Source organism: Homalodisca vitripennis, chromosome 6, assembly GCF_021130785.1.
Source record: "Homalodisca vitripennis isolate AUS2020 chromosome 6, UT_GWSS_2.1, whole genome shotgun sequence".
NCBI classification, from domain to species: domain Eukaryota; kingdom Metazoa; phylum Arthropoda; class Insecta; order Hemiptera; family Cicadellidae; genus Homalodisca; species Homalodisca vitripennis.
The window spans coordinates 95,607,846-95,622,739 of record NC_060212.1 but is presented as its reverse complement, the minus strand read 5'-3'; the positions used below and the strand labels follow the sequence as shown (position 1 = coordinate 95,622,739).

At 34.3% G+C, this 14,894-nt stretch overlaps 1 protein-coding gene across 2 annotated transcripts in view; it reads left to right on the top strand.

Moving 5' to 3' along the window:
• The window catches only part of LOC124364563 (sodium/potassium-transporting ATPase subunit beta-2-like), a 68,317-nt gene extending 55,551 nt beyond the window's left edge, over positions 1-12,766 (top strand). For both annotated transcript variants that reach the window (XM_046820121.1, XM_046820120.1), the window contains exons 3-8: positions 974-1,114; positions 2,415-2,534; positions 4,795-4,964; positions 6,710-6,820; positions 8,460-8,628; positions 10,317-12,766. In XM_046820121.1, the coding sequence (XP_046676077.1) occupies positions 974-1,114; positions 2,415-2,534; positions 4,795-4,964; positions 6,710-6,820; positions 8,460-8,628; positions 10,317-10,420 (815 nt within the window). In that variant the 3' untranslated portion in view covers positions 10,421-12,766. The remainder of the gene's footprint in view (positions 1-973; positions 1,115-2,414; positions 2,535-4,794; positions 4,965-6,709; positions 6,821-8,459; positions 8,629-10,316) is intronic.
• The last annotated feature ends 2,128 nt before the right edge of the window (positions 12,767-14,894 follow it).

Genomic DNA, 14,894 nt, shown 5'->3' with positions numbered 1-14,894 from the left:
TTCAAAATTTTGAGCCAGAATGTTACTGCAACTTAACCATTTATTTTATTTACGCATTCGTTTAATTTTAGATATCGTTAAAATCTACTCAAGCTTATAGTCCAATGATGTTTAATGTCGATACAATGTCAATTATAATATCGAAATTTTCCCTTTTAATGTTGAAACCTGATGGAGAATTGGTTTACATGGCATTTTGAAGTATTTTATTCATACGAAATAAATTGGTAGTTTTATTTCATATTTTTCACTGGTTCTGTCAAAATCTATAGTCTTGAAAAGAACTTATTCGATTATATTCAATTATATATTAGGCTACTATACTTAAGCTATTTAAAACGTTCTTCTTGGGTTAATTATTGTCAATGTAACTAATTATAAATTAGCTAATCAATTGTACCTCGTAATTTATTCTTTATAACTGAAAAGAATAAAATAAATCAATTTTAGCATTATATACAAATCCCATAAATTAAACTCTTATATTCGTTTCTAATAAAGTTTTCCTTGATTAATTACATATTTTCCTTATTTTCTCCAACAATATAGTTTTGTGAATGTTAAATTTTGTTCCAGTTCACCTTCTTTTCTTAGTGTAGAGTCTCAAGTCTGACGTAGTCACAGATTTGACTCCTGGAATTTGTAGTCATGTTCGTCTGAAGAGATAGAAAAAGTTGGCAGCAAAGATGCTCAAAGTGAACTATTTGTTCTTGATACGCAACCTTGAAGAGTTCATTTTGAGCTTCATCGTCGCCAATTTTTTGGGATCTCTTCAGACGAACATGACTCAGATTCCTTGAATCGAGTCTGTGATAGCATCAGATTTCAAACGCTGCACTAAAAGGAAGCCGAATTGAAGCTACACTCAACGTTCGCATTGAATCAACCATTCCCACCATAGCTACAATACACATAGCTTTATGGAATGTATAACAGGTAACTCAAAGAAACATAAAGCATGTTTGTGTTGCAGCAAAGATCTTGTTGTTCTACTGCTGTTTCTACGCATGCCTCATCGGGTTTTTCTCCGCTATGTTGGCAATATTCTACCAGACCCTGGACATGAAAGTTCCCAAGTGGCAACTGGACAGTTCCCTGATTGGCAGTAACCCTGGTGAGTTTGTTTAACTGTCTTCAAAGTAAATTTGCTTCCACAAGACTGTAAAGCTCGAGTGAATTACTTAAGTTTTAATTGAAGTTAATTCAGTTTGTCCAGTCAGGTCTCCAGAAACAATGTATGATCTCACTGACACTGTTAAGTCTGTTATAGCTGATGCATCTGTAGGGTTACAACCAAATAGGTTTTTATTTAAATCACGCTAAAACTCAGAATATTGCATTCACTCTAGGGTCTTTTAATATACCTCAATCAAATTTTGTCAATATGACTAGTATTAAGTTCTTAGATGTGTATATAGATAATCAGCTTACACGGTCAAGTCATGTAGACAATATTTTGCCTAGGTTGTCAAGAGTAATTTATCTCTTGAGACGATTAACGTCCCCTGTCACTATAAATTGTCTTAAAATAGTTTACTTTGCCCTCTTCCAATCAATTATAATATATGGTCTGTTATTCTGGGCAAACTCGAGCCACTTGGATGAATTATTAATTTTACAAAAAAGCCGTCAGAATACTTCCTAATGCTGAATCCCTTGACCACTGCAAACCTATTTCCATAGAACTTAAAATCAATACTGTTGTTAATCTCTACATATTTGACCCTGTTTCAATATTTAATGAAGATGTTCATAGTTATAATACAAGAGGTAAACATAAACTATCTTTTGGTCATTGTAGGTAGAGTAAAACGGTGATGTCATAGAGAGTTTACAATAAGTTTAGTAACCTCAGTAATAACTATAACATACAGACACTTAAACATACAGAAGTTAATTGCCTGGCTCTTCAAGAACCTCTTTTATTCTTTGACTGACTTCTTGACATATCAAGATATATCCTTCTAATTTAATAATTTGTTATTGATTTGTTAATTCAATAAAATTGATCTTTTTGCTCATTTTTGTAGGTTCAGGCCAACCAGCATTGTTATCTACGTGCCATATTTATTCATAATCCTCTTTTAACATTGATGTATTTGTTAATTTTTATTTTTATTGTTGTTATTTATGCTGTTTCAATTTACTTTTTATGCAGTTAATGTTGCTCTAATTACTGTTTTATATTAAGTATTTTTATACAAGTTCTAAAGTTACTATTTTAACTATGTTAGTCTACAGAACTACATCCGATATCTCATTTTTACTTTGTTATGTAATGATGTATACATTTGACTGAAATTTGTCTTTGTCACTGCATGTAACTGCCATACGACAGTAAAAATGATTTGATTTGAATGTGCTTGCCAACTATTCGATGAAAGGTTTGTGAGCTCAATGTTAAATTGTTGCAGGTCTGGGGTTCCGACCAATGCCACCCGAGAGCCACGTGGAGAGCACACTCGTCTGGTTCAAAAAGACAGATTCTCAAAATTTGAACATCTGGATCAACAAGATCGATGAATTTCTCCAGCGTAAGTTTCGATGTTTACACCAGTTTGTAACAACCGTTCACTTAAGTTACGAATAAATCATTCCAAGTCATTACATTCTAATCACGACATACTCCTACTCCTCCTCTTGTTAAAGATGTACACGATTATGATGTAGTTCCGGACGCCGTGAATTACTAGGTACGTCTCAAATGTATAACTTGACCTGAGAGAGGACGTTAAAAGATCTTATCTTCGACAAAACGTTATATAACGTCATCATCATCATAAAAGATGTGTTCAAAAAGTGGGTTTTCTGACATCCCGACAGAACATTTAAGATTACATTTTATATACAATTGTAAAATGGTACATAGCTTACACAATAACAGTATTTAACTTGTAGGTCACAATATGTTGAATAAATATGTTTATGGCAATCCATAATTTAAATGTCCACAGTTAAAAATAGGAACGTTTACTTTGTTGTAACGTATCGTTTGGAGCCAAGTTCTATAAATAAGGAAAACTAATAAATTGATGTAAGGTTTATAATACTCTTTTAAAATACACATACTACATACGACCATAGATTCAAAAATTTAAACAGTTTTTTAAATGTGTGTTTAGTTTTAGCCCAAAATCTTTTAATGTTTAATACAACTGGTAATTTATTTCGTAAACATAGAGAGTACAACGGGGTGGAGGCCCCGTCTCCAAGGTGATCGATGACTTGATTGTAGTAATAGAACACATTTAGTTTAAAACATTACACTTATAATATCAAAGTAAAATGGTGACACTAACATTACTCTGGTGTATAGTGATCAAGTTGGTCCAGTTATGCAGACTGTTTCAAGTACTTTGACTGACACTAAACGTCGTTTTAATGTCCGATCATTCAAACTTCGATCATTAGAAATTCGTAGTATCTCAAAATACTTGGTATCAGAGGGCTATCGCCATTAGGGTCAACGAAGAACCTTTATATTTCTTGAACCAACCGGTGCCTTGGACCCGCCTTTCCCTCAACTATTTAAGCCTCAAATCAGTCGAAGTCCCTGCCTCTGGGGCTTTGACAAGAAGCCTGTCATCTTCTCTGGTTTCAAAAGGTACCTAGATTTGTTTTGGTGATCATACAGTTTGAACTACCTGAGCTTCTGGCTCCAGAACGGGTCCCTTAGATTACTCGGCCACTTGAAGTTCTCGACCACGAAAAACCTGGTCTTTGTAATTTACTCTAAGAATATCGTTACAAAAACCCATTTGAATCGTATGAAAATATAATCATGAGTAAGTAGAGGTTAAATACATATGACCCTGTAGACAGCGGGAACAAGTAGCAGCACTCATACAGTTAATGGCCTTTATGGTAATTAAGTAAACGTTCTATCTATCTTTTACTGAGCGGAAAATTAAGGCACATTGGATTGGATGGTACACATCTCTGATTGTTTTGAAATGATCCCTCTGACGATAATTCCAATAGTTTCATTTGTTTACATCATGTTTAATGAATATTGGACCTTGCCTTAGATTCTACCTAAAACAAGATCCTAAGATAAAAAAGTCATTCAATACATACTGTTTCAATGTAAAGTCATATCAAATCAACTCCTTGTAAGTGCCAAAATTAGTTGTACAACATTCAAAAGAGCAAACTACGAAATGTTTCCCTTGTGTTCGAACCATTTAGGCACCTAGTAAACCGTTCAGACGGAACATGGAGCTCCGAGGTTAACAGAGCCGGAACGTCCGGAACTTCTAGGCACGTACCTGTTCCGACGGAACATGCAGTTCCAAAGAAGTGAACTGTTCCAATTCTTTTGGCACATCTCTAGCTGAAATTCTTACTACCAACGAGTATGAACCCGGTCATAAATGGTAACAATGCAGGCTCTCTGGTTCAAATTATGTCAAGTTTCAGTGAGAATTGAACATTCTACAAAGCTATGAAAGTACATCATTTCTAACAGAAAAACTAAATATTTTCTAAAATAATATATCGTGATGAGTGTGATCTTTACTTTTTAGTGACATACTCTCCGGAAATTCAAAAACAAGTCACCCTAGTTAACCTCATGAACTGGTAAAAATGCAAAACATTACTGTTTCCATTAGGCAAATTCTAATGTTTGCCAATTTCCAAATCCATTACGCAATAAACAAACATACAGCAGTGTACATTTTTGTGGAAATGAAAAACTTACACTACATAAATTCATCATCATTTAGTTAGTGATTATTGTCTAAAACACAGTTTTTAACGTTTTAGAACGTTGTTCATTGTTGTCTGTTACAGCTTACAGAAACGTAAGTGTTGGAGGTAACGTGGTCACGTGCAACTACAACAATCCCCCGCCGGAGGGGAAGGTCTGCTCTGTGGACATCAACGAATGGGAACCGTGCACCAAGGAAAAGGGCTACAGCTATAATAGGGGCACTCCGTGTATCTTCCTCAAACTGAACAAGGTATCAAATCGATGTACTTTGGGAAAGTGTTCATTTAAATCAATGTTTTCTTAGGAATTCTATGAGCGTTGATTGTACAAACACAAGAGATAACTCAGTCAATGCTGTAAAAAGTGGCAAGGGGAAGGTGAGCGCTCGGAGTGCCATATGTGGAGCAAGCGGTGAAGTAGTGAATATTTGAACGGTACGTGGCGCAACTCTAGCGTCTGACTTCAGAACTAACTGAAATAATCCCTCCGGCCTTCAGCACGCCTCGTCCTTATATACATTATTTATCTCCTATGTAACCAATAGACTACAATTAAAGCTATGAGTAGAATAAAGACAGCGCTGGCCCAATTCAAGCCCGGACTTTACACTTTGTAACAGTAGTCTACTAGTAGACTACTATTCACACTGTACTGTACAAACTTTCTCCTTTACGTTAGTTGTCTTTTTATATATCTTCAGGCTTTGGGGGTTGGGTAGAGTAAGGGTAAAAGTGAAAAGGATAAAAACCATACCCTGTACTTATATGGTTGTATTTTAATCGTACTTCATAATATGAGATTCTTCAAGGAAAGTGAAGGATTATATTTGACAGTTTGGATGTCCTGTCTCTCTGTCAGAATAGGATAGTACATTCTAGGATAGTATTTATACAGGATGTATTGAAATATTGGTTTCTTACCTTTTAAATGTGACGAAACTATTATGTGGAATGAGGAGGAAGAAACAGTGTGTAGTCACATTGCAGCTAGACAAATAATAGATTCATATTTAGTTGATATAACAAATTAGTATTATATATTTAATGAAACTCAGAGCTTCACTATTAGACAGGTTTTTATAAGAATATATAATTTTATATACTTGTTTAAATAATAACAAAATCTGTTCTACCACTTCTCATTCGTGTAATTCAATCCTCTTACAATACACAAGTAATAATTTAATTAAATTAGTCAGCTTATAGAATTCGTTCGCCTCAACTTTTATTGTACACAACTTACTTACAAAAGTGCATGTTTAAACTAGAAATCCATAAGTTCTTGAACTGCGTAGTATATTCTGTGCTATCGATGAATTGAACAGTTACCCCACGTTTCTTACCTCTTACCAAAAATTTCTTGTATCTGATTGCTCTTATTTTCAAAGTAGTTGTTTATTTTCATTCGATAAATTCTTGACTCAATTACATTAGCACAGTCCTCCCCCGTAAACTAATGGTTATAGTCTCGGCTCTGTAACCGAGAGATCACGGGTTCAAATCCCGGGGAGGTCCAATCAATGTACTTTGACAATAAAATCCAGTGAACATCGAAGCCGGCATAGCTGACGCTGAGGCTTAAATGAGAAAAAAAATACATTACCACAGCTGTTATCATCTTTGTCATTATAAACTCTCTTTTTACTTTTACAGTTTCATTTGTATTATTCAATACTGTATATTTAATCTTAGATATTTTAATCGCTGTTGTATATTTTACTGCCATTTGGCGATAGCATACTGTGTATATTTCTCTGAAGTAAAATTAAATCATTTTACAACTTCAATACTGTTTCACGTCAAAAGCAGTAGAATTACTCCGTTCACTCACAAGAAAAAACCTCAAAAGGCGAAATGTTTCAACAGTAACAAATTATGATGAATGTTTGATTTCAGTTAAAGGACTTTCTAGTTATATTATTTTTGTTGCATTAACACTTTACACTAAAACCTGTCTTTTAACAATGCTCAAATATCCGAAGTTGTCTGTTCGTAGATATTCAACTGGATGCCTCAATACTACACAGGCGTGGGTGAACTGCCGGAGAAGATGCCTCAAGATCTCAAGAATCACATACAAGCCGAACACCTCAACGATCAAGCCTCAGTAAGTTCTGGATTTGGGCATTACATAAGTGCATCATGACTAAAAAAGGAAGTCTAGGTTTAAATAATGAATGAATTGGTTTTTAACATTTCAATTGCTAATGTGTCTAACATGTGTCCGAGACCGAAGATGCCAAATGGTATATTACTGTTATTGCATTGTTTATAATCTTGTATAATTTATAAAAGAGGGTTGTTCGTTAGTACCTTAGCTAATCGCATAATGCTTTGGAGTTTTAAGTAACCTTAATTATTGGTATACCCTTTTTTATTAGAATATTATCAATGTCAATTATATACAGTATGTGTTTGGTTACTTAAATTGTAAAAATATTATTTAACTTTTCCAGATAAAACAATAATACCAAGTTAATATAATAGTAATAAAATTAAACGGTGAATAATGTCTATAACATTGGCAAATGCTTGGCTAAAATACAGTTGAATAATCTAAGTTTACTATTAAAACCATAAACTCGCTAAAAGTATGTGGTTTAAAATACTTTTAAAATTTCTCGCCTTTCACTCATATTGTCAAAAACTAATTCGGTTCCAAATGTATATTTTGAAAAAGATTAGTTGAATATTTATCATCCGCTTGGTTAACTAGAGAAATTAATCAGTACTGCTGACGACAAAAAATCACTCTCTGAAGACTAATATAATAATTGGAAAGAATTCTAACGATGAAGAATGATATACATGAATTATTTGTTTAAAAACTGACAGTGACCAGTCAAAGATCATTACTTTCTATGTGGGGGTGTTTCTCTACTGACTGAGAAAACGACAATTTTGGACTCACACAAGTACACCAGTGTAGTTCACCTTGTCAGCACTTATCGACGCAGCTCCCAGCACCTGTAGTTCTGCTCCCCGTGGGAGGATATCTTTCTTGTCTGGTCGTGCTCAAGTGGCTTGCTCACTAGAAGAAGGTTTATCTCCATAATCCGAGGGTGAAGCTCCTCAGCGTTAAAACGGATTGTTCCTGTATTAAACTACCCCCCCCCCCAGCCAACCATCCATGGCTGCTAAGGCATACAGGCACTACCCTTGTGCTATGCACTTGGTTTGAGCAAAGGAGCAGATGCTCCGCGTAGTGAAGCTGTTTCGACGTTGTTTCGTCTCTTAATACACAGATAGACAGCATGTTCCAGCTGTCACTGTGTTACAGCGTACTCAGTTGAAGATTGAGAGCTTTGCTTTCTCTTCGAGTAGTACTATCTCAGCCAGTGTAGGAAACTAACCTCGACTACTAACTTTCCTGGCTAACACGATCTGATATATTCACAAATAGTCTATATATCCATAAAATATTAGTAATAGCTTAAGTACATAGGGTGTATGAACTGGTGTTACAAAAGGGTAATCAGAAAGCTGAAATTCAATATACACTATTCTTCTTTTCATTGTAAAATACGTATTTAACGACAACAAAATGTCAATACTTTATTAGATTGATTTAAAAATGAATTTTTAAATTAGCAAGTGTACTATAGATTAAGTTGTACTTGCAGATATCAGAGTTTTAATTTGAATTAGATATAATAATTGCTACCATTAAATTTCACAGTCAACAAAAACAATTAGATTGTTAAGGTCTCTTGTCCCAATGGTACATCAGTCATGTTGTTATCCAGTTAAACACGGTGTGGGTGAGCTGCGAGGGTGAGAATCCAGCTGATGTTGAGAACATCGGTTCCATCCAGTACTTCCCAAAACGAGGGTTCCCGGGGTACTTCTTCCCATACAAGAACCAAGAAGGTTACCTGAGCCCGGTGATCGCCATCTGGTTCGAGGCTCCCACAAGTGAGTTTCTCTTTTGTCGAGCAATAATTACCGTACAGAAATAGTGGTAAAGAATATTAAAACACCTTTTAAGTTTGTATATTTTTAGTTTATTTCGTACTTATTTATTAGTAAGACAATCCTTATACCATGATGAGGAGCTACCGAAATACATTTACCAAGCACTTGTATGAAGTGTACATGAAGCCTAAAGAATATAAAACTCGTATTTCGTATGTAGATATGCCATGAGGTATTATCCGGCACGACACGAAGTGACTAGTGAACTCTAGCGGCAAAGAGGTGGAATTACTGGCGACACTAGCGCGATGTTGGCTCAACGATTCACTTTGAAGAAAGCCTTATACAGGCCATAGTCCTGATACTATGACGTCAAGAGACCCGTCCGACCGCTTCGCTTCATTCAATGGGAATATAAGCGAGCGCTTGGCCTCATAATTGTTAAATGCTTTATTTACTAGAGAACATTTTGCCTTTTAAAGAGAAGTGTGTTTAAAGGTTATATTTTCTTTTAGCATTAAGATTTTAACTGAGGCATACGTAGTAGTTTGTAAACTTTCATACAACAAAAGAGTTTGTAGCAGACAACTAGTAGCAGATGATTGCGTACTTATAGCTGTGATAAATGCGTGAGGAGTGTACGGCAGGCTGGACGGCTCTCCAGTCCGTATTATTGTCTGGCCTCGGCTGAAGCCTAGAAAGTGAGTCACACTCCACCCTCTATAAGTATCTCATCTCTATATGCAGAGTGTTTGTGTCTGTATTCTCTTTAAGTCATGCCTTGAGAAATCTTGTCCTGATTTCAGCACTGAAGAACATGTTAATTGTAAATTTGAACTTCACTTGAAGCGAGATAGTATTGTTGACTGAGCGGTAGCAAAACCTATCACTTGATGTGCTGGACATTTCTGCCGTCTGCCCGCACGATATCTCGAGAACTAACTGACCTATAGACTGAATTTTGCACGAAGCTTCATTTCTACATAGAGCAACATCGAGTTCGATTATTGTGCATGTCACTCCGCGGAATTCTAGTAAATATTATCGAACCGTTTTACATTGGTCTTGTGTTTAACCATGATGCCAACGAGAGAAAATAGCAGAATAAATACATTTGTAAACAAAATTAATACACCCATAAGAGATTCAAATGTGACATAGTAACAGCACACCTCCACTGACTGTTCTAACACATACATCATTATTAGGGGGGCTTGCTGTGTGGACTTTTATTATTTAAATACGTGTATGAAAACCAATTTAATGAATTAAAATTTGGATTTATTATGCAGTCAGATATGTAGCTTCAAAATTTCATTTATATTTGTGTGTCCGTCTGTCAGCACAATATCTCGAAAACGAACTAACCTGTAGACTTGAAATTTTGAATTAGGATTAATTTCATTGTATTCTATGATGGAGCTTGTTGTCCCTCCATGGGATTTGGATCAAAATTTTACATTGGTCTTATGGGTAACCACGATGGCAACGAGAAATTCCCTGAATAATGTAAACACACTGAGTACAATCATTAAATTTGACATTTTATCATGTAACATAGGAACACCGCTGTAACGGTTTATTGTACAGAGTAGTATATTAAATTTAACAATTATTTTATTGTGATAAATACAAACTTCTTTATCACTTTGTGACGATTCCGTTGATCATAAAGTTCTGTTTTCCAGCTGGGGTTTTGGTCAACATCGAATGTAAAGCCTGGGCGAAGAACATCATGCACGATCGGATGGAGAGACGCGGCTCAGTGCACTTTGAACTCATGGTGGACTAAGCTGTACAACGCTCATCGCTAGTATCTAAGTGTTTTAGATTCGCAATTGAACAAGTAATAAGAATTCGGTCATTTCATCTGAATAAACATTTGCATTACTTTCAGAGCCAAGAGTGTGCTGTTTTAGTTGTGCTGTAACTTAAGTTTAGATAGTTCAGAGTTTTTGTAAAAACATTCGGCTTGAGTACAGAAACACGAAATTTTTATATTTTAGTACGTTTTAAGTTGGTTATTGTGATTGTTTTCCTACTCTGTGTTGTATTGTCAGTATTTCTAAACACTTTCATTCAGTAAAATTAAAATTGTTATTTTTGTCTAAGTTCTATATTTATTTGTAAGGTAGTTCTGAAATTTTTATTTACAAATAGGCATACCATTATTATTATTTTCCCCTTAAATGCAATTGACTTTAGGTTGTACAATTTAAGAATGTGTGTTATTATCTTTTACTAACTCGTATATGTAGTATAGGCTGTGTTCAATCTTGTGTTGTATTGTTAAAAAAATAAAACTTTTCAATTTGTTGAGTTCAATCATCAAGCAGAAGTTATAATCGTGAATAAATAATAATGTATAAAACGTATTCGTGTTTAAGAAGTCAAGGAACTTTTTCAGGTCCAGTTTAATTTAAGACTTATTCCTTGTTAACTTTTAAAATGTTTTAACAGTGTTTGAAAATCCAATGATAATAATAATGTACATAAATTCCGTTTAAAATCTTATTGAACACCATGTAAATGTGTGTATCTGCCTTAGCCTGGGGAATCTGTAAGAAAGACGGTATTATTGGATTGTCCATCAAAGCTGTGCAGCCGCAGCACCTGAGTTTTCAACTATTCCAATCGGTTACAATAATTTTGATCCGTTACACTGAATAAACTGACTTTTAAAAACGCAACAACTTTGTCTTCAACTTGGCTACTCATTGGTTCCTCTCAGATTTAAATCGAAAGCCAAGAAATTGTTTGAATAGTCACAGTTCTATCTACCTTACAGCTTCAGTCAGTACACAAACACTTTTGTATTATAATATTTGTAATTCCTAGTTAGATGCAAATGGTTTCCAAGTAATTGAATTGTTAGTTTCGTTAACTAGCGTAAACTGCATTCGCGGTTTCAAACCGAGGTAGGGATTTCCTTAGTGCATCGACGACACCATAGGTTGTTCTGTTGATGTTAGTTTCTAAGCTGCCACTACTTGCATTGTATTCTTTCGTGTCCTAGAACACTATTGTACTAGATCTAGTCATGAGAGTACGTGGTTAGAGTGCTTGGATCACGCCACATTCCCATCCACGCTTCACCTTGATACCGTTTCTTATCGTTTTTCATAACCTCAGTTTGTTATTTACGAATGGTTTGAATGTTTACTACGTGTGTTAATTGTCCATCTATGGGTACGATTCATCATTATTGTATTTTTAGTCCTAGCGTAAGGAGATGTACAATAATTTTAGTTTAGTTACAACTGTGTTTGTATAAATCTATATTGTCTTCGGACATGCTGTGTTTTTCGTTGATACTTTCTAAATGCGTTGGGTTTCTCATAGTGTAATTTGTCCATCTTGTTGACCGTATAAATGATAAGTGCTACAGGTTCGAGATACGATGTGATTGAATGTAATACTTAAGAGCTATGTTACTTGGGAAGTATTGTTAGTAAACAGTATATAAATGGTTTTAATGTTAATATACATACCTTTAAAACGGTATCTATCAGTACCATTGAAAAGAATTTTGTTAAAGCTGTTCGAATTTAGTTATCAACTAAAAATGTATATTGAGAAAAACTATTGCTCATGTTGAAAGTGAAATTAAACTTTATTTAATGTTGTGTAATTGTGGTTTGTACTTTGTTAAATAATTTGTTGCTTTAGTTTTCTACCTTAGATTTTAACTCAATTAATTATATATTGTATGAAGAAAATTGTACACAAAATCTGATCGTATTTTACCACAGGAAATTGGCTAAAATTACTAATCTTTAAAATAAAAATATAACTGATGTACATAATCTGCTATGTACAGTATATACTGTATAGTCAAAAGTGTGCAAATCACTCGAGACACATGGTATGTACTAATTAATTAATTAATACTAACAGATTTGCAATTCATTATTTTTTATTTTACTCGTCATTCAATTTATTACCCGAGGGGTTTGAAAAGTTTAAGAATACAATCAAAAAAACCTGTATTGAAACATGTTCTTAAGAAAAATTTAGACCAAAATAAAGAGTGACAGAAGTGCTGGTTTTGCCACAACAGTATTATTGTATATTGTTGTCTGCAAACTATGTTGTGTAATGTTATCTCAAATATAAATTTATTATTTACAATACACTATATATATTTTTCTTTTTTCCTCACCCATACATTCCTTCACAAATATAAAGAAACGAAAAATGCAGCTTCTTAAATGATACTAGGGGAATCCAATTTAAGAAGGTTTGATAAATTCCATGCATAGATTGTCAAATTGAAGGTGGTTTTAGCCATGAAATTTTCAATTTTAAACCTGCTACACACAGTAGGTGAACGCTAGTAAACAAAATTTCAAATTTAAAACATTTTCAATTATTAAAAACTATTTAACTGTTTCAAATTGCCTGACCATGACATTACAAAATTGGCAGTTGTCATAAACATCTGATATTTGCTATAACTTTCAAAATAATATACGTGAATATCGGCAAAGTTGCTACATAAATATATAGTCAAAGTTTGTACATGGAAAAGAATGGTTCTCTCTCTATTGTTTTAGAGTTAGTGTGCAAAGAATAGACACACAACATGGCTGTTGTTGTTCCTGATTTATGCGTGTCACAGCGCTCTGGTATATTTTGTTTACTTTAACCTAGAGCATTAGATTAGGCATTTACCTGAAGAAGAGATTAGATTTCAGATCTCGAAACGTAGTGCTACTGATTGTATGTATCACTAAACGATGGCAAGCTCAGGAATAAGACATGATGATGCTCCTCTCTACATACTTCCTCCTTGTCTTTCTAAATTATTCGACACTTGATTCAAGCACTCCCATTCTGATAATACGTAACAAAATATCACGTCTAATGTCAACATACGACATTGCAAACAACACAGACGATTATCACAGTGCCGATCGTAATAGGAGACTGAGACTAGTTGCTCCCCAGCCACGTGCGCGGGCATGTCAGACTACAGATCGTGAGCTCTACTGTTCGTGTCCAAGAGAGTGGCTTTCCGAGGGACCCTGTCTCAGGAACGGTATTTCATCACTACTCACGCAAATATCTCTCTTCGTTTTGAAGGGAATATGTAGCACTTAGATAAGGATCAAGGAAATGTTTTATAAATAATATCATTAAAAAGGATGAATAAAAATGTTTGTACAATATTATACAATATACCTAATATTTAATTTAAAACATTTAAAAGCTATTACTTTGAATGCATTATGAAAAAGACTTATAAACATATTCAAAACATTAAAATGTTTCTAGGTAGGTAACAAATCAGAAATCAATTCCTATTTTTGTTTTATAAAAATATATATTCGTGACTCTGAAGACGACGTTGTATTCCAATTCGAATCCTTGGAAATGTACATACTGAGACGAATTAAATATTCAATACTTATATTGCTTGATTTTATCAAATATTTTAGTAGTAAATATATGATTGTTCCATAAGTTATGCTTTACGGTTTTCCCGTTGGGGTTTTAGTTAACATCGAGTTAAATCCTTGGTAAAAAAACCGGACGGACAAGCGTAGTTCAATTAATTGTTTTATTAGTTTATTATATGTTAATTAACCACTGTTTCATTAAATTAGAAAGATTATAATTTAGCGTTTTTCTAATTTAACAGACATTGATTTGAGAATATAGTAGCTTTTTCATAGTATGAAGACAGTGTGTTAGAGATAAAGAATATCAGACAATACTTATCGCTCAATCCTTGTTCAGGTGGCCATCATAATCTATCTACTATAAGCAGTCCCTCAACCCAACACATATGCGGCTTTTATGCGTTCTCTCTCGTAGTAACGGTAGGCTATATTGAAACCTCCCCTTTATAATTTTTAACAATATTACCTGTCAAAACCCTTATGTAACCCTTTCAAACAGTGACTTGTGCAAGTGTTACTGCAAGATGAATTTTGAAGAATTCCGTGCGCGACTACCGCGGCTGTTGTGAACTAACGATGTGCGTTATGCGTTCGTTATCCGTCGTTTGAGAACTACATCTCTTCAACCCCTTTGAACACTCTCCCAGATGTGGACTCGAACTCGCGTTAGTGGTAGCATAGCGATCTAATGGTCCTCCGAAATAAGGTAATGTGAACCCACTGCAACTTTAAATATTGCTCTTTTTTCTATGCTCTGTTATTACAAATATTTTATTGTTTTTATTCTATTATCAATGCCCCTCACGAAACAATAACACTATAAGTAACGACAATTTGGCAATAATCCGAAATTAAATTAAA